We start from the raw sequence: 23,347 nt of genomic DNA, 5'->3' as shown, positions 1-23,347 counted from the left end.
TATCCTCAAATTCGATGAGCCTGCAAACGTTCATAGAAGTTTCTAACCCTGATAACTCGATAACGAGCTATCAGAACGTGAGGAAATAGAAGACAATTTTCATCTATCTATTGCACGGCACAATGCATTCTTGACGGGGCCGCGGCTTCCAAGCAGAAACCCACTGCTCCATCAGATGGTAATCATTGCTCCAGTGTTCTAATAACTGTCATCATTCTGAGCACATGGGCTTTCAATTGCCGCAAATACGCATTGCGACATTTGATGGCTCTTATTATAGTGGATGGGTTCCGTGACACATATGAATCCTTGATACACAATAATGATAGAATAAAGGGAATTCATAAAGTTTCACTATTTGAATACATACTTGGAGGGCGAAGCCTCTCGGGTCATATCTAACTTGGAAGTATCGAGCTCAATTATTCTCAGGCATGGGAACTTTTGTGTGAAAGATACAACAAAAGACAATTAATCACTAATCATCTTAACTCTTTGTTGAGCATTGACGCCATGCAAAGGGAGTCTGACAAAGCTCTGCGCTTTCTAAATGATCACTTAACAAAAATTTGAGAGCGCTCAAAACCCTTGCCAGCCCACTGAACATTGGGACTCGATTCTTATACATATGTTTACTGCCAAACTTGACCCTAATACCAATGTTAAGTGGGAAGAGCATCGGAATAACCTGTCCGAGTTGCCAACTCTGGACGAATTTAGAAAATTTCTTCAAAATCGCGCAGATGTTCTAGAAACTCTTTCTAAATCAAAAAAGGAAAAGGATAAATTTCCTAATAAACATGAAAATAATACAAATAATAAAGGCTTGTTCAGACAAGATAAAAACATAAATACCTTCGTGATTTCAGCTAAAAAAGTAACCACAAGGGTGTGCCGTGCGTCGTGTGCCGTGGTGAGCACCGCATATACGACTGCAAGATCTTCAGGCATCTCACCGTGGACGAGAGATGGGCGCAGGCCTCTAAGCTCCAACTGTGCCATGTCTGCCTACGCCCTGATCACGAGACGCGGCAGTGTAAACTGAATGGCTGCCGTGTGTGTAAGAAAACGTCACAACACATTTTTACACAAAGACACAACACTAGCTTCTCAAACACATCTAACCTCAGCCTAGCAGTGTTAGCATAGACCCGGACATAGCGTCCACCCACTGCTGCTAAGGTTTTACAGAACCCTAACGTGGACACACCCACTGTGTCCACATCTGCGCTGACCAGTAGTGAAGTTCTATTGTCTACAGCATTAATTGAAGTTTTTAATCCTTGTAATAATAGGAAAGAAACTGTAAAGGCCTTCTGGACTGTGGCAGCCAGTCCTCTTATATAAGTGAAGGTTTGAAACATCGATTACAATTGCCCTCTCTGCCCTCACTGCCACAACCATCCTAGTATAGGCAACACTCAATTGAAGTGTGTTCCAGGGCGCTGTACTGCCCAGATTCATCATTATCTGACAAATTTACTGCGAAGCTGGACTTCTTGGTCCTCAAAGAAATAACTGATAACTTACCAAGGCAATATTTTGATGTGAGTCAGTTAGGAATACCTTCCTCAGTGAGGCTAGCCGACCCAACATTTAATATTCCTCTCATATAGATGTCCTTCTAGGAGCTGATGTTTTTTGGCATATAGTGGGAGGTGAACAAAAACCTTGGCAAACAAACAAACAATGCTGATTGAATCAAAATTGGGTGGGTCATTGCAGGCTCTGTCATGAGTACGAGCCTTGCCACAAATACAAATTTCACTCGAAGCAATCTTTGCCTTGCTGACCTCTCGTCTCAAATGACCAAGTTCTGGGAGGCTGAAGAACTGCCCAAGGTAGTTGGGCCAAGTAATAATGGGTTCCTTACTAAGCACCCAATTGAAGAGCATTTTATAGAAAATACTTACCGTTTAGATAGCGGTCGCTTTGTAGTCCGACTGCCCTTAATTGATACCCCAGATTGTTTGGGCAACTCCTACTATATGGCCAAAAAACGTTTGCTCAATTTAGAAAATCGTTTTCAAAAACAGCCCGAACTGAAAGAAAGGTACAATGAATTTATTGATGAATATAAACAGTTAGGACATCTATCCGAGTCTCAGTTGCTGTCTAGCCCTAACTACTTACCGCACCACCCAGTGGTCAAGGAACAGAGTGAGTCCACAAAACTACGCGTCGTCTTCGACGCGTCTTGCCCTACCTCTTCTGGTTACAGCGTTAATAATATACAGATGGTAGGGCCTTGCATACAAGACTCCCTGTTTAACATTTTGCTCAGATTTCGCCATTATAAGTACGCATTGTCAGGTGACATCGAAAAACAATACCGTCAAATTCTAGTTAATGAGCTTGACAGGGATTTACAAGTAATTCTATGGCGCGAAGATGAGCACTTACCAATTCGCGCACTTACCTTGAACACAGTAACTTACGGCTTTGCTAGTGCGAGCTTCTTAGCCGCCAGGTGCTTGTGGCAGTTGGGGGAAGAGTGCAATGACCCCAACATAAAGGCAGTTATGCAAAATGATTTCTACTGCGATGACCTACTTACTGGCAGTGACACAGAGTCTGAGCTATTGCACATACAAACAGAAATTTCAAAATGCTTAAATGCTGGTTGTTTTAACTTACGAAAATACAGATCTAATTCACCTAAACTATTAATTCAAAAAACATTAACGTTAACGATAATCTGGCACTAAGCCAATCTTGCCAAACGCTTGGTTTAGGTTGGAACCCTGGCCAAGACACGCTTCACTTCTCTATTGATGAATCAAATGATGATGAGGGTAATGTAACCAAGAGATCACTTCTGTCAACAACCTTCAAAATTTTCGATCCTTTAGGGCTACTGAGTTTATGTACAGTCAAACCAAAATTACTAATACAACAATTATGGAAGGCAGGGCTGGGTGGGATGATCCTGCCCCCTGAAATTCGGCGTGTCTGGTCACGGTTCATAAAAAATTTACACCACCTCAAAACGCTTTCAATTCCTAGAAATGTACTGAGTAACTTGCCACTGGCAATAGAACTTCATTGCTTCTGTGACGCGTCACAGTCAGCCTTTGCGACATGCATATATGTCAAGTCCATTACAAACTTAGGTGAACAAAGTGTCAATTTATTGTGTGCAAAGGATAGGATAGGACCCGTGAATCCCATAAGTATTCCACGTATGGAACTGTGTGGAGCCCTTTTAGCGGCCCAAGCATGGGCAGCAGTAACTGCAGCCCTTAGAAAATATTACACGCACCATTTTTGGACTGACTCCAGCGTGGTCCTAGCATGGTTAAAACCGATCCCTCCAAGTTGAATGTATTTGTACGAAATAGAGTTGCAACTATAACTGATCTTACCTCAACTTCAACTTGGAGGCACGTGCCCACGGCACATAACCCAGCTGACCTGGCCTCTCGCGGCGTTGATCCCCAGCATGTCGCTGCAATGTCGCTGTGGTGACGGGCCAGAATTTCTTCGCGAACCCGAGACTAGCTGGCCCACGCTGGACAAAGTATCCCATGACGACTTACCAGAATTAAAAATAACATCAATGAGTGCTAGCGTAAATTCTATTCAATGTGTTATATATTTCGAAAGATATTCTAAATTGAAAACATTGCAGCGTGTGGTTGCATTCATACGTCGTTTCATAAATAATTGCAAACGTACTAGCACAAAATTATCTGGACCATTAACTGCCCAAGAGTTGAAGGATTCCTTGCACACACTAATTAAGTTATCACACAGCACAAACATACAAAAATGAGCTCGACACTTTACAAAAAAAAATACTTAAACGCTAAAGTTCATATGTCGTCTCTAACGCCCTTCATCGACTCTCAGGGGATCCTGAGAGTCGGGGGGAGGCTGGATGCTTCATCCTATAATTATGACAAGAAGCATCCCATTATATTATCCTCTAAACACCCACTCACCAAACTTATCTTCGAACAGACACACGCACGTCTCTTACATGCACCGCCGCAGCTCCTTTTGACCTCTATTAGAGAGGAAATATGGCCGGTTGGGGGTAGAGCCCTGGCGCGACGCACGGCGCACAATTGTGTTATTTGCAAGCGCGCCGCTGGTCAAACTTTAAAAAATATAATGGGCAACTTACCAGCCCAACGTATAACAGCTGATTTTCCGTTTTCTGTATCAGCAGTTGATTTTGCAGGGCCGTATTTGATTACCGACCGACGGGGGCGTGGTTGTAAAATAACTAAATGTTACTTGTGTTTGTTTGTCTGTCTTAAATACAAGTGTGTACACTTGGAGGCCGTGAGCGAGCTGTCTAAGGATGCATTTATTCTATCTCTCAGGAGGTTTATCGCGAGGAGGGGCAAACCTCGCGATTTGCTATGTGACAATGGGCGAAATTTCGTGGCAGCTGCCAAAGAGATAGATGAATTTGTAAGGCTCAATAAAGACTCTATGAAAGAGTTTGCAGCTGACGAAGGCATTAACTTTAAATTCTCACCGGCTTACGCTCCTAATTTTAATGGTCTCGCCGAGGCCGGCATTAAGCAGGCAAAATTTCATTTAAAAAGAATTCTAGGAAACACTCATTTGACGTTCGAGGAGCTCGCCTCATTATTTAGTCAGATTGAAGCTATTTTAAATAGCAGACCACTTTGCCCTCTCTCCCCTAGTCCCAATGATTTTTCCCCGCTCACACCAGGGCACTTTCTGGTTGGCAGACCCCTGACGTCGCTGCCCTCGCCGCCGCTGCGCGACGAGAATCCTAACAGACTGAACCACTACCGAAGACTCGAGCAGCTGCGTCAACATTTTTGGGCCCGCTGGACCGCAGAATACATATCCGAGCTCCAGCACCGCTATAAATGGAGGACTCGACACACAGACCTGCAGCTTGACGAGCTGGTCCTCATAAAGGACGATGGATTACCACCACTACACTGGAGAATGGGTAGAGTCTCCAAGATCTACCCGGCCCAGATGGCATCCCACGTGTGGCAGACATCACTACAGCTAGAGGCACCATACGGCGGGCACTCAACAGGATCTGCCCCCTGCCCTCTTCACAAGACTCTTGAAGACAGGTCTTCAGGGCCCCCAGTATGTCTACGCCACTCTTACTCTTTGCCTCCGGCCTGCGCAGCCGCGGTGTGCGCATGCGCGGAGGAGCGCGGGGAGCGGGGGACGCTCGCCCGATCGGCGCGGCGCGGCGCCGCCCCGCCACCGACACTGGCAACAACGACTCTCGCGCGCGCACGCATTTCTAACTAAAAATAATTTTAACTCTGTACCTTTATTAATACAGTTTTGTAAAAAGTCAAAGCCTGAACTCATTTCTGACCGCATCCTAATTAATTAAACACTTTAGTTAGTTTGGTTGAACTCTTGTGTTTTCTAATCAGGGTCACCATGTGCTCCAGATCTTCGATTATCCTAGTTTTTATAGTTTTCCCTTTATGTGGCATTAAACTCTAACTGTACCAAATTTCAGCTCTCTGAGTTTATGGGAAGTACTAGTTGTTTTATTTTGATGATCATGAGTGAATGAGTAAGTGAGTGTCATAAATGCGAACTTTGCTTTCGCTTAACTTCGGAACTAAATGACCTAGACTTGAAATTTTGGTTTATAGCTTACTGGATGACGAAAATTTCTGCGTTCTGGTCTTATCCAGAGGTTCTCAAATAGGGGCCTGAAAATGCGGCGAAATGGTTCCAGTAAAGGATGGTACGGCAGTGTTTGCTTCGCGCTCGACTTGGCGGGGGCACTCATGCCGTGCCCCCAGATTGATTATAGGTACGGGACTTTCAGAATAGTTATTTATAGCCATTCGACCGTCTGACATACAGCGCGAACTAAAACTTTTTTTCAATTTTACAAAAAAAATAAGTGGACACTAACGCTCCATTGGAGCGTAGATATTTATCTCGAAAAATATGTCTAGCTGTCATACTTCTTTAGCTTATATATATAAGCTAAAGAAGGCTGTGGTTAAGTCTCCTAAAAGGTCGGAGTGTGCATACTTCTCCACTTTTACTATGATACTACGTATGCATTGGAATTGGATATCTATACGTCAAGTAGCATCGCGACCATCGCGTTAATCCTACTAATATTATAAATGTGAAAGTTTGTGAGTGAGTGAGTGAGTGAGTGAGTATGTTTGTTACTTTTTCACGCTTAAACGGCTGGACGGATTTGATGAAATTTGGCAGAAAGTTAGTTTATAACTTGGATTAAAACATAGGATACTTTTTATCCCGATATTCCCACGGGATAGGGATAAAATCTCGAAATAACAACCGCTAGGCTTAGAGTCATGAAATTTAGTATGTACTCGTAGGTAGTTGGACGTCTGAAATAAAACATAGGTGACTTTTTGACCCGATATTCCCACGGGATACCTAGGGATAAAATTTTGAAATAACAACCGCTGGGCTTAGAGCCATGAAATTTGGTATGTAGGTAGGGTAAAACCTCCAGTGAATGAACACTTAAGACACTTTTCTACTTTGAAAAATCACTACTCTGTAGTTATTAAAAATTGTAATGGTTTTATGTAATTTAATCAATCGTTATTTAATAAACAAGAATTTAATTTCTGCGATTTTTTATTACGTGTATAGTTTTTGAGTTATGGAAGAATTTATAAAAAAGTACCCAAAAACCTAGTAAATGAACGAAAAAGTTAATGAATGAACAGAGTAAAACCCAGTGAATGAACATTATTTAGATAGTTTTAATCAACATTTAGAAAAGCATTTTAACATAAAACGAAGTCTTCTTCTTCAGTTATTATTATATAAAATCTTGAGGTAGGTACAGCACCTTCAGTATTCCAATTATGTTTCTGTATTACAAAAATACATATATAATCTATTAAAGTAGGTACAAATTAAGCACCTTAATATCTTGATTAATTTACTTTTTTTAAAAACTCGTAGCTCAAATAGATAATTTTTCCGAGTGAACTTTATAGACGTTATATCAAGGTTCAATTTTGTTGACATATTGATTTTAGATAAGTACGAGATTTTTCAGTGATGATAATCAGAGCTTTATAATAAAACTTAAAAAATAACAAACATTAAACTCTATTGATACTCGTATTCTAATCAGTCTGTAATCGATCTCTAATTAGTTAAAAGTATCATCATTTGGGACAAAAAAATCGATGGTGGAAATGGCTATATTGCTTATTTTAGGCAAAAACGTGATTTTGTTCATTCACTGGGGGGGGTCATTCACTGGAGGGTTTACCTAGCTGGACCTCTGGAATAACACATAGGCTACTTTTATTCCGATATTCCCACGGGATAGGGATAAAATCTCGAAATAACAACCGCTGGGCTTAGAGGCATGAAATTTGGTATGTAGGTAGCCGGACGTCTGGAATAACACATACGCTACTTTTTATCCCGATATTTCCACGGGATAGTTTGTAACTAAGGGACCCCATACATCCGTGTATTATTGTTATTATTATTTTGTATTTTTTTCTTTAATGGTATACTTACTGTAGTTTTTAAGTATTTTATTTGTACTTATTTTATTTTGAAAAAATGACTTGCTGCTAAGCTTCTTGTGGCGCATTCTTCTTGGCAATGATGTTCTTTCCGAAAATGCTGGTATTTAAAAAAAATACGTGTAAAAGTGCCCATTGCGGCCTATTTACTGAATAAATGATATGAATTTGAATTTGGATAGCGAAAAATTTTGAAATTTTAGCACTGGGTTTAGAGTCTTGAATTTTGTACAGTTATTCACAACACAACCTCAATGAAGACCACGATATAAATTTTGGAAATTGAAAGGGGAATTTTGTAAAATCCCGAAAATTTCAATTGCAACTACCAGACCGAATAGTTTACGCGTGCGAAGCCGCGGGTAAAAGCTAGTAGTATATATATGTGCCCGCCTTTATCAGACTGATGCTGTCAAAATGATATGACTACACTAAGCATCAAATCGTGAGCCTAAAATTTTATACTTATACGGATTTATTATTATTGTTGAGCCGACATTTATTAGAAGCTAAGTCGAATAATTCTAACTTTAATTTGGTTTATTCTATCACTACAAGAAAAAACAGGTAAGAAAATACGATTATTTAGCAGACTTATTTTGTTGGTTGTGGCAAACTTGCTTTAGTTTTAGAGCAGAGCAGTTGGGCTGTAACAATCCAGCCTGCTGGCGTTTGTTTGCTTAGTCTGTGGGGGACCGTCTCTCCGTGAGCGGTACAAAGCGAGGGGTGTAGTTATTGTACGACCTGGACAATGCTCGACCGATTTTGTACGACCTGATAATTCAATCACATGTCACTTGGAATACGGGTCGAGCTTTATCACCCTGTACCGATAATGTTCAAGGTGCTATTGGACAACCTGATTTTGTACGACCTAATAATCGGCGCACACTTTTGACAGCAAGCAATCGATTCGCACGATTGATCATGTTTTTCGTGTACACCAAAATTAATAAATTTAGTAGAAAATAACTTAATTTGGTCCTGGCGCTTCGCCGGCCGCTGCCGCGGCACGCTCGCTACGTGCTCGGCTCGCACATTGCTGTCACAATTGGACCTAACACAACCTAACACAAATCTATGGTTATTCGATTCGATTGGATTCCGATTATAACGACGTACAGTAACAGGTCGAGCATTAACAGGCCGAGCAAAAATTTGGACACCCTAATAATGCACGACCTAATATTGTACGACTTGATAATTCTAATCCAAAATGGGTTCGTATTATCAGGTCGTACAGTGATGCTGAGCAGTATAGGGTCGAGCATTACTGGTCCAAAGCGAGCGGTGGTCAAGTGCGTTCTTATTGTTTTTTGTTTTCTATACGCTAAATGACAGTGTATAAAGTTAAATGTTTTCTTGTTTAAATTAATATTTATTAGTATTTTAAAATTTTAACGCTACATTTTGGTCAGTTTTAAAGTTTCAAGAGAACAATTATATTTGGTCTTTGTTTGTTACTTTACCGTCTTATAGAAAAGAAAGTGAGGAAGATTCAAGACTAATTAGGAAATTGAAATGCTTATAGGCGAAATACTGAGGAATATTTGTTTAAAACGGTGAGTAGTAGATTTTTTTACTAAAGTTTAATTTTAAATCTCGATTCTTGAGTTGTTTATCTCAAAGTTTTTGTGCCAGTTTAAACAATAGAATGTTCGAAACAAATTAATATAGTTGAGCTTGTACTGAGTTCATTCATTGTCAAATTGTACTTTCCTTATGATAAAGCCACCACTTAAAATATGTAGTTGCTCATAATCATAAAATTAATATTTTGTGGAGGAGGTAGTACTGATAATTTATGGATCAAAACTAATAGTAGTAGTAGTTGGCGAGTTATTTGACTAAATTGTTTTTATAATAATTGCTTACTGTAATAAGACTTAACAAAATAAATAAGTAAAGTAAAAATAAATGTAATTATTGTCATATAATAATATAAAATATTACTAAAAATATTTATACAATAGACAACATTTAATTAATAAGCAGCGATGATTACAAATACATATCATATTAACTCACACATTTTATTTAAAACCATATGACAAATCAATTCCGAAGAACTTTATTCAATAATAAAATATTGAATTAAAACATTGTCCCGTAGTACCAATTGATATTATGTAATATGATAAAAACAGGATGGCCAAGTTAGAGAACCTGACTATGAAGCTTGTGGTCCCGGGTTCCATTTCCTGGGTCAGATATTTGTATGAATAATACAAAATATGTTTGTTCTCGGGTCTTGGGTGCTTAATATGTATTTAAGTATGTATTCATCAATATAAGTATATTTATCCATTGCCTAGTGTCCATAGTACAAGCTTTGCTTAGTTTGGGACTAGGTCAATTGGTGTCAAGTGTCCAGTGATATTTATTATTTACATTGTCCTGTTCTAAAATGTGGTACCCAAACTGCTGACATATCCATACTAGCATAATAATTGAGGTCATTGACCTCAAAGTGCAATTGAATCGCCTATCACGGTCATGACTAATTATTTTTTATAAGCAAATCATAATACTATTGAGATTAATTTGCCCTACTATACAATATAAAACCCCTGCCCTGCTATCTAAGGGTATTGCAGAATATATTTATGCCTAAATTATAAAAAAAAACTAAATGGGCTTTACCCTGGATATGTTTTTAGCAAAAAATATATAATGTAATTTTCATCCTCCTTGTTGAAAACATTTCAATCTTTAGTATTATTGAGTATACCTCTCCCTCTTTCTTACTGTATTTTAATTAAAAACCTGCATAGTATTGTCGTACAATAACATTGTCATTTGACTCAACCAACTTAGAAATTTCTTAATATGCTCGCTCAGTGACTTGATAAAACAAGACTTACCAACAAGAACCTACTTTTCCTACTTATGTATTTATCTAGTGTTTTAGTGTTTAGGCACCATTATTTATCAGGTATTTAAATTATTTATTTTGCAATGAACAGACCTGGCAATTACAAGATTGAGCATATAAAAATTAAGATTTATCATCATCATCATCATCATATCAGCTCTAGGCCTAAGCCTTAGCCTTATTTTATGGGGATCTGCTGCAGACTTTTTTTTTTCCTTTTCTTGTATCCACAATCAGTCGAAAGACTTTAATCGGATTAGATGAGGGTGGTTCATGACATGCATGGGAATAAGGCCCTTGTCGTATTCTCCTTTTATAAAACTTGGCGTCTTTTCAGCCTCACAATGTTGTTATCAATATCTAGCAGCTGTGCTGCCAAAGGATTAGGGTGCACGGCTAAGCGAGCAGCATGAGATTGTCTGTATTGTTCAATTTCTTCCGCAACTGTTGGCATGCCTAGGTACTCGTGGATCTCCTCGTTTCTCGTGAACCACATCGTATTTATTATTTCCCTGAGGATTGTATTCTGTACACGTTGCAAACGGACTATGTTGGCCACATTCCAGAGCTGTATTCCGTATGTCCAAATTGGTTTTAGAATCGATTTATAAATCAGCAATTTGTTGTCAACTGACAGAGCAGAGTTTTGCCGCATAAGCCAGAAAAGGGACTTGAACCCATGATTGATTTCATCTCGCTTGCGTTTGATGTGAATTTTCCACGTTAGTTGTCTGTCCAAATGGAAACTTAAGGTATTTGACGGATTCAGAATGTGGTAGCACATTGGTTCCAAGTTGCACGGGTGGGCAGTCTCCTCTCCTTAGGCTAAAGGTGATATGGTGGGACTTCTGCGCACTGGCACGAATACGCCACTTCTGGAGCCAATCATAGGTCTTGTTTAGGAGTTGTTGGAGATTGAAGCTGGCTAAGGCTGGATCCGTATGACTGGCGATATGGGCGATGTCATCAGCATAAATTGCAGTTGTAATTCCGTCTGAGACAGGAAGGTCGTATGTTTTTTATGGGGATCTGCTGCAGACATTTGAGTCAATTTTTATCTTGCAAAAAAATAAAATATTAAAAAATATGGAACCAACTACAATACCCTTGAAAATATTTTTCTAGGTACGTACTAGCTCAGTCGGTTTTACTTTTTTGTTAAAAATTTTCTTAATTTTTCACTTTTTAGTGATTCGTAGCCAAAGTACATCTCACAACGATTCCATTAAGCCCAAACACGACTTAGTTACGTTGTTTTATAACAGAGTTCCGTTGCCTACCTTCTGGCTTCAGCATCAGATCAGTTCGAAAGAATCATTAACTTAATGCTTTTTCTTAGTTGCTTATCAAAGTATATTAATCATGATCGTTTATAGAAGAGCGAGTATTACCTACTCAGCTTTGATGAGTTCCATTGGTCATCTACGGTCTTCTTCATCAGGTCCAGGTTACCAAATGATACTTTCTGAATGTAAATGTTCATCTTAATGCTAAAAATGCCAAAATCGTAATAGCTGTGCGCTGTGCCTATAAAATTTGAGGTTAGCCCTCGATTTCCCTAGGATCCCATCATCAGATCTTGACTTGGTGACAATGGGACCACCTCAAAAGAATACTCTGTCGAATAAAAAAAGAATTTTGGAAATCGGTCCACAATTGACTGAGTAATCGGTGAACATACATTAAAAAAAAAATACAAACATTGGAACATAGAATAATAAAATAATAATAATAATAATTAATATTGCTATTTATTTCTTCGACATATTATTGTAAAACACCAGAAAATAGGTTAGGTTAGAACTACGACCTCAAAAAAATCGCTAACAAGAAAAGTAGGTTAGGTTAGAACTGTGACACTAAAAAAATAAACAGGTACCAGAATAATAGGTTAGGTTGGGTTAGAAACGAGACCCCAACAAACATAAATCGCTGCCAGAAAAGTAGGTTAGGTGAGGTTAGAACTGCGACCCCAACAAAAATAAATTGCTACCAAAAAAGTACGTTAGGTAAGAACTGCGACCCCATTAAAACAAAAAGCGCTACCAGAAAAGTAGGTTAGGTTAGGTTGGAACTGCGACCCCAGCAAAATTAATAAATAAATAAATTTCATTCAAAAAAGTATGAAATAATAAAATATGAAATGACATTCTGCCAAATAAACTCTATTATATAATGTTTTCAGAACTTAAAAATTTTATCATTCGAGGTAAGTAATGAATATTCGATGAAATGAAAAAATAGGAAACATTGACTTTTAACTGAAATTCGGTAAAAAAATTGTCAACATTTCAAGGGTAAACCAGAATTACTATTGCTAAGAAGGAAAAAACTGAACCGTTATGAGATCACTTCATTGTCCGCCTGTCCATCTGTCTGTATGTCCGTCTGTTAAGCTCCTTATTCTCAAAAACACATGGAGGTATAAAGCAGAAATTAATATCAAAAACTCAGGTCTGCTACACCTTGAACCCTGAAGCAATATAAAAATCAAACTTCAAAGTCAACACAATGAAAAGATAGACAGAAAGAGGTGTTTCCATATAAATTGCCGTAATGAAAAAAACAATACAGTACCATCTGCCTACTTGTCCTAGAAACTGGAAATTTGGTATGAAGGTAGCATTTATAGCACAATTAAAAAGAAAACTGAAAATCTTAATTTTTTTATGTTTGTCTATGTCAGTATTCAGTAACAGTCAAAGTCAAATATCTTTATTCAATTTAGGCTATAACAAGCACTTAAGAATGACAAAAAAAATCTACCACCGGTTTGGAAAAACCTCTGTTGAGAAGAATCAGCAAGAAACTCAATGGGGTATATTTTCTTAAACAGATTTATAATATTATTGAATGATATATATCATCTAAGATAACTCCTCATTCACTGCACACAATTTTGCTCAGATCTCAAAGCAAAATAGTAGTTAATTATGAAGCCTATTTTATAATTATATAACGAAAACAAAATCTTAAATTAATAAGAAATTACAGAGTAAGGTAGGAACCCTTTTTAACTTGTACTTGGCCGGTTTTATACTTAAAGTAGTACTTCCGATTATTTCATTATTTCAGTATAAAAACCATTATCAATGATTCTTATAGCCTTGTGGTCTTGAACAATTAAAAACTTTGAACATGAAACTACCGTGAGACTCACTCATATTAAACGACATTGTATAGCTACGAAATAGCCCGAAACATGTCCAGCTAAACTCGGTTTAAGACGTGAGTTATCCGTTACAATATCGTTCAATACAATTAAAAACTTTACACACCTTGAAAACCACATACTTAACTACATTTATCATTGAATGATACACAAATTATCACAATGCCTGCTTTTCTTCTGTTACATTTTACCATTACTAATTGTGAGTATTGTTTCACTATTTAAATACTTTTGTGACTGTAACAATAACAGAACTGTTGTTGTCATTTTCATCATGATATATAATATAATATATTATAATACAATCTAATCTATTAATTTCATGTGTTTTATACATAGGTACAATAAGAGTTGTATAAAATACTCACTATGAAAACTTGTTTACTTACCTAAACCTTTGTTACAATTTTTCAATATAAAACAAGACATTGTTTATGTTTTTATGACCATCAAACATACAGGATGTAACATTTAAAGTCTCGTGAAAGTCGTGAGTGGTGAAGTCAAACCCCAGCTCGCACCTCGTGAGTATTTCGAAATTCATGTGCGAAATTACATTTGAAATGAAATTTACCACGAGATTTACGGTGAAGGAAAACATCGTGAGGAAACCTCCACAAACCTGCGAAGCAATTCAATGGTGCTTGTGAATTTCCCTATCCGCATTGGGCCCGCATGGGAACTACGGCCTAAACCCTCTCATTCTGAGAGGAGGCCTGTGCCCAGCAGTGGGACGTATATAGGCTGGAATGATGATGATGATGTTGGGAAAGTTTGAAACTATAAGACATACGACGATCTGTTCTTAGGAACCATGTCATCGATTTTGCTAACAAGAAAAACTGCATTCATACATTGAACAAAAAAAAAGTACTCAGTTCGGAAATCGAACTTGGTTGTTTTGAAAAATAAAACTTACATTATTTCTATTTGGAGATATCGATAGTGCAGGTAATAAGTAATAAGTTTTACTATGAAACACGATATCTAGAATTAATACAATGCATTGTATTTCATGTTCTTTATGAATGTAAGTTTTATTTTTTAAAACTTCCGGCTTCGATTGCCAAACCGAGTATAAATTTTTCTTAAATGTATAATGCAGTTGTTGTCTTGTTGTTACTAAAATCGATGATATGATTCCTAAGAATCTTCGTATGTCCTATAGTTTCAGAATTTCCCATAGTGACCGATCTAAATGTTACACCCTGTTTATGTTTTTAGGCCCATATGTTTTAGTGTATTTTTTTACACCACTAGAGCTCAGTGTTAAAAGTAATGTTTGATAAAAAACCCAATAATATGTAGTCTGATTTTTTTCACTAATTTATGTTAGTTACAGAAAAGTGGTGATGGTTATCTGGTAGCACACCTAATATTAAGAAAAAATAACTAAGATTCAAAAACGAACAAGGGTGGCATTTCTTAAGGAAACTAAAAAGTACAAAAAATCTCGAAATCGATGGCACTTTTACTAAACCTAAATTTGCTCTTTTGAAACGTCCTAACGTCCTCTACCCGCAGGTTATAGATTATATACTATTATATTTACCTAATAACCTGCATATGTACAAAATAATAACTCTCCCTCGAAAATTCAGAGATTTTGATTAGCTTACGGATAAAAATTAGGAGTTAAAATTGTGCGAGAAAAGATGCACGGTGGTGCGACAGCTATTAAGTGATAATGATAATAATAGTCTCACACTCTCATAACTTAGTCACTTAAGTTTTTCATTTCTCATCTATATAATTCGTTCAGAAGGCTTAGGAAAGGAGAGAATACTATGCTTGCTAATGATATAGACAAACATACTATGATACCTAGTCCTAATATATTGTACCTCTATGTGATTGCTTTCGATAAAATACTGATTAATCGGCTTTCTTATCTCTTTTCGGCCATCATACAATAACCATTGAAATGGTGCCGTCACCAGACTTGTTTTCCATTACATAAAGGTACGCCACTTCCTTCGAAGTTTTATCATTACCAGAGTACCTACCTGATGATGGTGATGATACGCGTTGGCTTAATAGAATTTTTGCATTCAGTTTAAATAGGTACTTTATTTGAGTTAAAACGCATTTCGTTACTGTCATCAATCGAACAAAGAAAACCGGGCAAGTGCGAGTCGGACTCGCGCACCGAGGGTTCCGTACACATTTATAGGTATGTAAGTAAATGGGAATCGTGTCTTGAAGATATTTCTCGCTTTTTCCGAGTGATTTAATACATCTAGTGTATGCAGAGCCCTACTCTTTAGCAAAATGTACGCAGTGTGGGGTCAGATTATATTGGTCATGGATATTTACAGACAGACATAAAAAATCAAGATTTTCAGACTTTTCTAGTTGTTTGTGATAATAGCTACCTTCATACCAAATTTCAAGATTCTGAGTTCACGGGAAGTACCCTGCTGGTTTTCATTCCCTTGCTAGTTTCGAAAATTTGCGGAAATTTACAGCACAAACAACTGCATCTTTTGATTGCGTTGGCTTAGAAGTTTGATTTTTTCACAGCTCCAAGGGACAGTAGACCTCAGTATTTGATATAAATTTCAGCTTGATACCTCCACGCGTTCCCGAGAAAAAGGGTCTTGACAGACAGACAGACAGACGGACAAAAAGTGATCCTATAAGGTTTCCGTTTTTTCCTTTTGAGTTTAGGAACCCTAAAAATATCCATTCTTAGATGGACTCCTCAAAGAACTCCTCTAGTTGCTCAACGAACGGTCGTTCGTTATCCTTCCATGTTCAACTATGACCAGTGTCTTTGTAGAGGTCATCAGTCATAAGTTTTCCGGTATCATCATATCTACTGTGATTCATCATCCTCTTTCGACCTCGTTAGCCTCCAATTCGCGATTGTGTCATTTTTTTTGCCGAGATAGAGCACCGCGTCGTAGAAACGAAGTAGGTACCTATAGTGCATAGGTATGTGGTGAACTTATATAATTCTTTCCAGCTCGTCTGACTAAAGCAATAATTGTATTAATTATAGTAAGACCCAAATTATGGCGTCATTTAATAGTGTGATAAAACAATAATATAAATTGAATGACCTTCAATTACAAATACAAATATGTACATAGTTACTAGTTTTACATTTGATAGATTATTTAATTAGATTAAATCAGTTATTCAATATAATAAACAAGGATTATTAATAAGATATCGTCATTTTTTAATTAATAATATATAACTTACAAAAAAATATCTGAAACAGAGTATTTATGGCGGGAATAGAAAAAAAAAACAAATTCTTATACGGATTAAAGTTAGTCAAAGTCAAAATATCTTTATTCAATTTAGGCTAAAACAAGCATTTATGACTTACTTGGTGCGTGCGAAGTGGCCAATCCGCACTGGGAACTATGGCCCAAGCCCTCTTGTTCTGAGAGAAGGCCTGTGCCCAGCAGTGGGACGTATATAGGCTGGGATGATGATGATGAAGCACTTATGAATGTCAAAAAAAATCTACCACCGGTTCGGAAAAACCTCTGTTGAGAAGAATCCGGCAAGAAACACCTTAATACCTTAAATACCTAAAACAAGTGGTTTTTAGTTCAAATAAGTGTTATTGTTTTCGATATGTGTTCATCATCAAGTGACATGGTATTCATCCCAGCCTATATACGTCCCACTGCTGGGCACAGGCCTCCTCTCAGAACAAGAGGGCTTGGGCCATAGTTCCCACGCGGGCCCAGTGCGGATTGGGAACTTCGCACGCACCATTGAATCGCTTCGCAGGTTTGTGCAGGTTTCCTCACGATGTTTTCCTTCACCGCAAAGCTCGTGGTAAATTTCGAATGTAAGTGACATGGTATTATTTCCTTGGATTTATTTGAGAAAAGCACTATACAAGCCTCGTCCGCGAACAGGGATTGTTGGCCTCGTATCTCTAGATGGCCTCTTTAACACGACAGTACTATAATTACTCGGCCGGCAATCCCCTATTTCGCGGCCTCTGCAGTAATGGCTATTACTGGTATTTCGTTAATGTAAATTTCGCGGCTTTATTAAATTTTTCATGAGGAATTTGCTATTCATGCAAATCTTAGTATGAAGCGTACGCTGTATGTAAGTCGTCGCTTGCACGTATTCCATTGTTTGTGACGTCACTGCATTTATAAGTTATCATTGCCCCCATTCGTTGGGAGAATATTGTCAATTTAAGATTTCCATCGCAAACGTGCTTTTAAACACTTAAAGCGTACGTGACAACGTACCTATCGTCTTGTCTTGAAAGTCACCTAGAATGTAGTCCGAGTTGCCGTCTGTAGACGGATACATGGTGCTAATATATGCTAACATCGTTCTTAGGTAGGTACTTTAATGTAACCCACTTAGTTAATGATTTTAATCTATGAGTATGTTAAGAATTTTGAGCTATTATATTTTAGCGCGTTTCTGCTTCAATCAATAGCGTTAATTTCAAAATATACTGCGCGGCAAAAAGTCTGGCCCTTAAATGTATGCAAAAATAGGTAGGTAATTTTGTATGTATAGTGGGCCAAATTTTGTGCCGCTGAGTATATTTTATCTGGCTATTATAACTATTAGGTCCGTAAAACAATTCATTACCAATTGAAATGAATAGATCCGCTATCTATCTTTATTACTGTAAGTATCGTATCGAGTCAATATAGTTGTTCGTATCAAATCAACGTCACTTCACGTGATTATTGTGCAACGCGATTCCCGATGGAAGTTCTGACCGACTTCTAACTTGATAAACAAAATGGTCATTATTTATGATATTTGAATTGATAAAGTACTCAATTCAAGTGTCCTTCAGATTACCTGTTTGCCCATTTAGATTTATTAACCCCCAACGCAAAAAGAGGGGTGTTATAAGTTTGACCGCTGTGTGTCTGTGTGTCACTGCCAACTTGCTAATCCTCTGAGCTATGTCGATGACCTTAGTTCTGTATCGGATAGCCTCGTACGGATTCTATCTTACAGAGAAACTCCGAGCAGAGCTCGTTCTATAGCTCGCTTAGCGACCTTGAAGTGGTGGATTACCCATACTGTGAGTGTCCACCTTTCAGCTCCGTATGTCATAACGGGTAGGACGCACTGGTTGAAAACTTTTGTTTTTAGACATTGAGGTATGAATGACGAGAAAACATGACGTAATTTTCCGAATGCTGCCCAGCCCAGCTGAATCCTCCACTTGGCCTCCTCAAAGTTGTTTCTACCTAGCTGCAAAATCTGCCCGAGGTATATGTACTCCGAAACAACTTCAAGAAGGTTTCCATTGATGATGACGGGCCTCGGATCAACGCGGTCGTTGACCGTAATTTTGGTCTTATCCACATTCATAGCGAGGCCTATCCGACGTGTGGCTGGCTGATGCTAGGCCGTCCAACATTTGTTTCAGCTCCTCTAATGACTCCGCCATTAAGACTATGTCATCTGCGAATCGTAAGTGTGAGATGTACAAGGTTGAATATTTTTCAAAAATCGTCTTGGCAACCCCCCCTCTTAGTTTTAAAAGACCTATCCAACGATACCCCACACCACACTACAGGGTTGGTCGAGAAAATATATCACTCCCATTACGTCTATGGGAGGTAGGTACACTAAAAAAATCCTAGTTGACTACGGAACCCTAAAAGCATGTGTTTTTAATACGCGTACATTATAAAGAAAAGAAAGAAAGAAGTAAGAGATTTTTGTTTGGGCTCGACCGACACTTATGTGTACAGTAAAAGAAATATAACATAACAACTATAAAAAAGAAAACAAAAATACATTACATTATCTCATTAGTGCCGAAAACCACAATAAATAAGGCAATAATAAAAATAATAAATTCAGAAATAAACTTGTTCCGTGAAATGTTTTCGATTTTATGTTATTTTTCCCGAAATACTTACAGTTTCTCCACAGCGAGTAATTTAAAATTGAAATAGCATCTCGCAATTAAACCCGCCTCTCTAACGACCTAAGCAAACATAAACAGTACTTAACCTACTCAAGGACAGCTTCTAATAAAATTTGTCCTATTCTGTGCCAACGGCAATAGTATCCGTGGAGCCGTTTAATATTGTTTAACTTCTAAAAAATATTATATATGTATTATTGTTGTACTCAACCTCTATCAAGTACTTTTAAAATATTTTAGTCATGGCTTTACTCAATTTTACTTTTCTTGCCTAATTCTAATTAGAATTCAAATTTAATGTACTCGTAATGATTCACTCAATCAAATAGTTTATACATTACACACTTTGAGCCTTTGAGCACTATAAGTACACTACGCTTTGAACGATTTTTGATTGACTGCAGCTTGTGCAAGAAGTCAAGTTGTGCAGGAAGAACTATACCTACCTACTTAAGAAACATAACATCACACGTAGCGAGATTTTTTTGTAGCCTCTGTCTGAGATCAACCCAGGTTGTTGCTCCCTGTTGCGTAGCAATTTTCGGCACATTCATTATTCATCAACTGCAAGTTTTAGCCCTTTTTAGGGTTCCGTAGCCAATATGGCAAAAACGGAACCCTTATAGTTTCGCCATGTCTGTCTGTCTGTCTGTCCGTCCGCGGCTTTGCTCAGGGTCTATCATTGCTAGAAAGCTGTAATTTTGCACGAAAATATATGTAAACTATACCGAAAAAATGGTACAATAAAAAATAAAATAAAATATTTTTTTAGAGTAGGTAGGTACTTTCCCATAGACGTAAAGTGGGTGTGTTTTTTCTTCTTATCCAACCTTGTAGTGTGGGGTATCGTTGGATAGGCCATTTAAAACCATTACGTGGTTGCTACAATGATTTTTCGATTCAGTGATTTTTTTGCAAAATATTCAACTTTAAAGTGCAATTTTTCATCAAAATCGAGCGTCCCCCCCTCTAAAATCTAAACCGGTGGGTGGAAAAATTTGAAAAAATTCAGGATGGCAGTAAGTATATCAAACTTACAAGGAAAACTATAACGGTTCAGTTTTCTTGAGAATTATTAGTAGTTTAAGAGTAAAAAGCAGCCTAAGGTATAAAATATACCTAAACTTAGAATATTCCGTACAAAGTACGAAATCCTTAAAAAATATTACCTAATTGTTTCGTAATGGCTACGGAACCCTATTTCGGGCGTGTCCGACTCGCTCTTGGCCGGATTTTATTTGTGTATGACGACATTTTAATTTAAGTTTGTCCTTTTAATAGGAAAACAGCCTTTTATTATATTGTAAACGATGTCGCTAGCTTGGTGTTTGTAAATATGAGAAACTTAATCGTTCAGAACTTATGATGTAGTTGTTAAGTTTATATACTTACTCGGTACCGAAGTGAGGCTAAGGGGCTGTTTCACCATCCATTGACTAGCCGACGATTAAATGTGATGCCGTCTCCGTCTATTCGAATAAAACAAATAGAGACGGCATCACATTTAACCGTCAGTTAACACTAATCAATGGATGGTGAAACAGCCCCTTAGTGTCATTCCGTATCCCTCATCCGATAATATCATTAGTGAGTTCAGCGCTACCGCATGATGACGTTATTTGCGTTTGAGCAGAATATTTGATGCTGATCTTGCTTGATATAGCTCTAAATACCCGAGACCACAGTCCAAATTCCCCATCTTATTTATTAATTCGTCCTCCTGAATATTTCTTTTCGTCATTTAGTATATATAAAATACACTATAGAATCTTTCCGGCCATACTCGTAGTTGGTGTGATTGTATTTTGTCTAAAACCACTAAATCATTATAGTGAGTCTACATGGGATGGGTAGGTGCAATTATCTAGTAGGATCAACTGATTATTGAATACAACAAATATTATTGTTGTTGTTGACGTTCATTGACTTAATTGAGATTATTCTCATATCCAAGATAAGACAGACAGATACCTATACGAGTATGTAGTATGTACCACTTCATCGTCATTTATCACCTGACTGTTATTATTATATTTTATCTTCCTGTGTTTTCCGGCCAAACTACACTATTTCGCTTTTTATTTTCTGGCGACTCGAGCAATTGAGAGGTCTTATTGCCCGTATTGGCATAGAGCAAAGTCCACGAGATCAGGCCGGATTTTATTTATGCCTATTGTCTTGGCAAGTATTGTGTGAAAAGAGAATATTCGCTAGAAACAGAAATTGTACACGCGGGACATGTGACACCGTGCAGCGCAAGGTCAGCAGCGGATTGAAGGCTATTTTAGACCGCCCCAGTACACTGACAAGATAAATGTAAAGATAGATTTTTTTCTTAACTGAACGGTTTATCTTTCTGCTGATAACCCATCTATTATTTCCATTGAATCGTGGGAAGTAAATTTAAGAGATTAGAATAGATTGAATGCTTGTTTTTTGTTTGAGTGTTTTGCTTCTAGTACTTTTTCTAGAAAGCGTTGCAATTCTGATTGATTTGAGTTTGACGTTAATAAAATAATTCTTGACGGGTAATGGTGTAGTAATTTATCAATAGTGACTTATCGTGCCTGTTTAAATTAATTAGGTACTTACCTATCTATTTCCATTCCGACTTCGCGGCGCTGGACCAATATTTTTTTGCGTGCCGCCTGCGCTATAAAAGCAAATATAATTAATGTGTTGATGCTGACCGGTTTGGTCGTCAACCAAGTCAAGCCCTTTAGGCTTAAATTATAATATATAGCGATCATAAAAATCATATTGTTTTCGAATGCTTTTACATTGCGTCATATTTTCGATCCAGTAAGACTGGATCTATTGAACCAAGTCCGACATTTGAAAACGTACTATATATGTTGTAAACGGTTGGTCATATTATCGGTAAGTCGAATGCGGTGAATAACAACAGCTATGTTTACGCGGTTGGTAGGTACGACGGGCGCTTCAGTCGTCGACCTATGCTAAATGCAGCGCTAGAGGGAATTCGGCTGTCCGCTGAGGGCCTTGTTGACCTCGCGGCGCGGAGACTGCACGTGGTGCCGGCATGGACCAATCATGGCACGTGCTGCTTACGTGAATCGCTCTTTTTTTGTTATTGTACCTAGTGTGCCGCGTAGCAAGTGTTTGAAAAAGTGCTATATATAGTGTGCTTTTTATTTTTTATGAATCCCAAAAATAGCGTGTTCGATGAAATGGCTGAAATAAATGACCCAAAATAGTCGATACGGCTCTATGTTTTTATTTATTATTATAGTGTGCAATGGATGTACGAGTATAAACAAACATTTCACCACTTTTATTATAATGCTATTTCCAGGTCATTAAATATTCCACAGAAAATATAAATGGTAAGTAAAGTACCTACCTACCCATCGACATCTATGTACTTACCTTACGGCTAGTTCGATGTTACCTACCTCTAGTCCAAATTTTTCTGATACACAAAAATAATTGATTTAGGGGCTGTTTTACCATCCATTGATTAGCGTTAACCGACGGTTAAATGTGATGCCGTCTCCGTCTATTTGAACAAAACAAATAGAGACGGCATCACACCTAACCGCCAGTTAACACTAATCAATTGATGATGAAACAGCCCCTTAAACTAAAAAAGGTAAATTTGTGTTACAGGCAAATTTAGCGTATATTTTAACATTTATGTTTTATATGTGGGACTAGCTTTTGCATGCGCGAATTCGTCCGCGCAGAGTTAAAATAATAATAAAATCAGGTCACTTTAAAACGAAAATTTCAATCTTCTATATTCTCAATTACGCGGGAACTTCCAAAAATCTCTTCGTGTTAGTTTATGATCCTCAATAAAATTTGTCAAATATCTTGTTTTTATAACAGCTATTTAACTAATCAGTTAGTTTAAAATAATCCTCTTAATGTCT

At 37.6% G+C, this 23,347-nt stretch overlaps 2 protein-coding genes and 1 pseudogene across 3 annotated transcripts in view; all 3 read left to right on the top strand.

Annotated features, from left to right (window-relative positions):
* The first annotated feature begins 1,733 nt into the window (after positions 1 to 1,733).
* LOC141445515 (uncharacterized) lies at positions 1,734 to 2,708 on the top strand. The gene has a single exon (XM_074111350.1). The coding sequence runs from the start codon at positions 1,734 to 1,736 to the stop codon at positions 2,706 to 2,708; it is 975 nt and encodes a 324-aa protein (XP_073967451.1).
* Positions 2,709 to 3,808: 1,100 nt separating this feature from the next.
* LOC141445557 (uncharacterized) lies at positions 3,809 to 5,192 on the top strand (annotated as a pseudogene).
* A 3,657-nt stretch (positions 5,193 to 8,849) lies between these two features.
* The window catches only part of LOC141444639 (uncharacterized), a 30,305-nt gene continuing 15,807 nt past the window's right edge, over positions 8,850 to 23,347 (top strand). The window contains exon 1 of one of the 2 annotated variants that reach the window (XM_074110214.1): positions 8,850 to 9,073. The gene's annotated coding sequence lies outside the window, so the exon portion shown is untranslated. Of the gene's footprint in view, positions 9,074 to 22,777; positions 22,799 to 23,347 lie in introns of those variants that run through there. The other variant, XM_074110245.1, reaches the window with a different exon arrangement.

The sequence above is a fragment of the Choristoneura fumiferana genome, chromosome 2 (genome assembly GCF_025370935.1).
Source record: "Choristoneura fumiferana chromosome 2, NRCan_CFum_1, whole genome shotgun sequence".
NCBI lineage: Eukaryota > Metazoa > Arthropoda > Insecta > Lepidoptera > Tortricidae > Choristoneura > Choristoneura fumiferana.
The sequence above is the reverse complement of the archived record's forward strand: the minus strand, read 5'-3'. Positions and strand labels throughout refer to the sequence as shown.

Excerpts from the sequence above, each read along its gene's own strand:
- LOC141445515 (XM_074111350.1), top strand. The coding sequence starts at position 1,734 with ATGAGTACGAGCCTTGCCACAAATACAAATTTCACTCGAAGCAATCTT.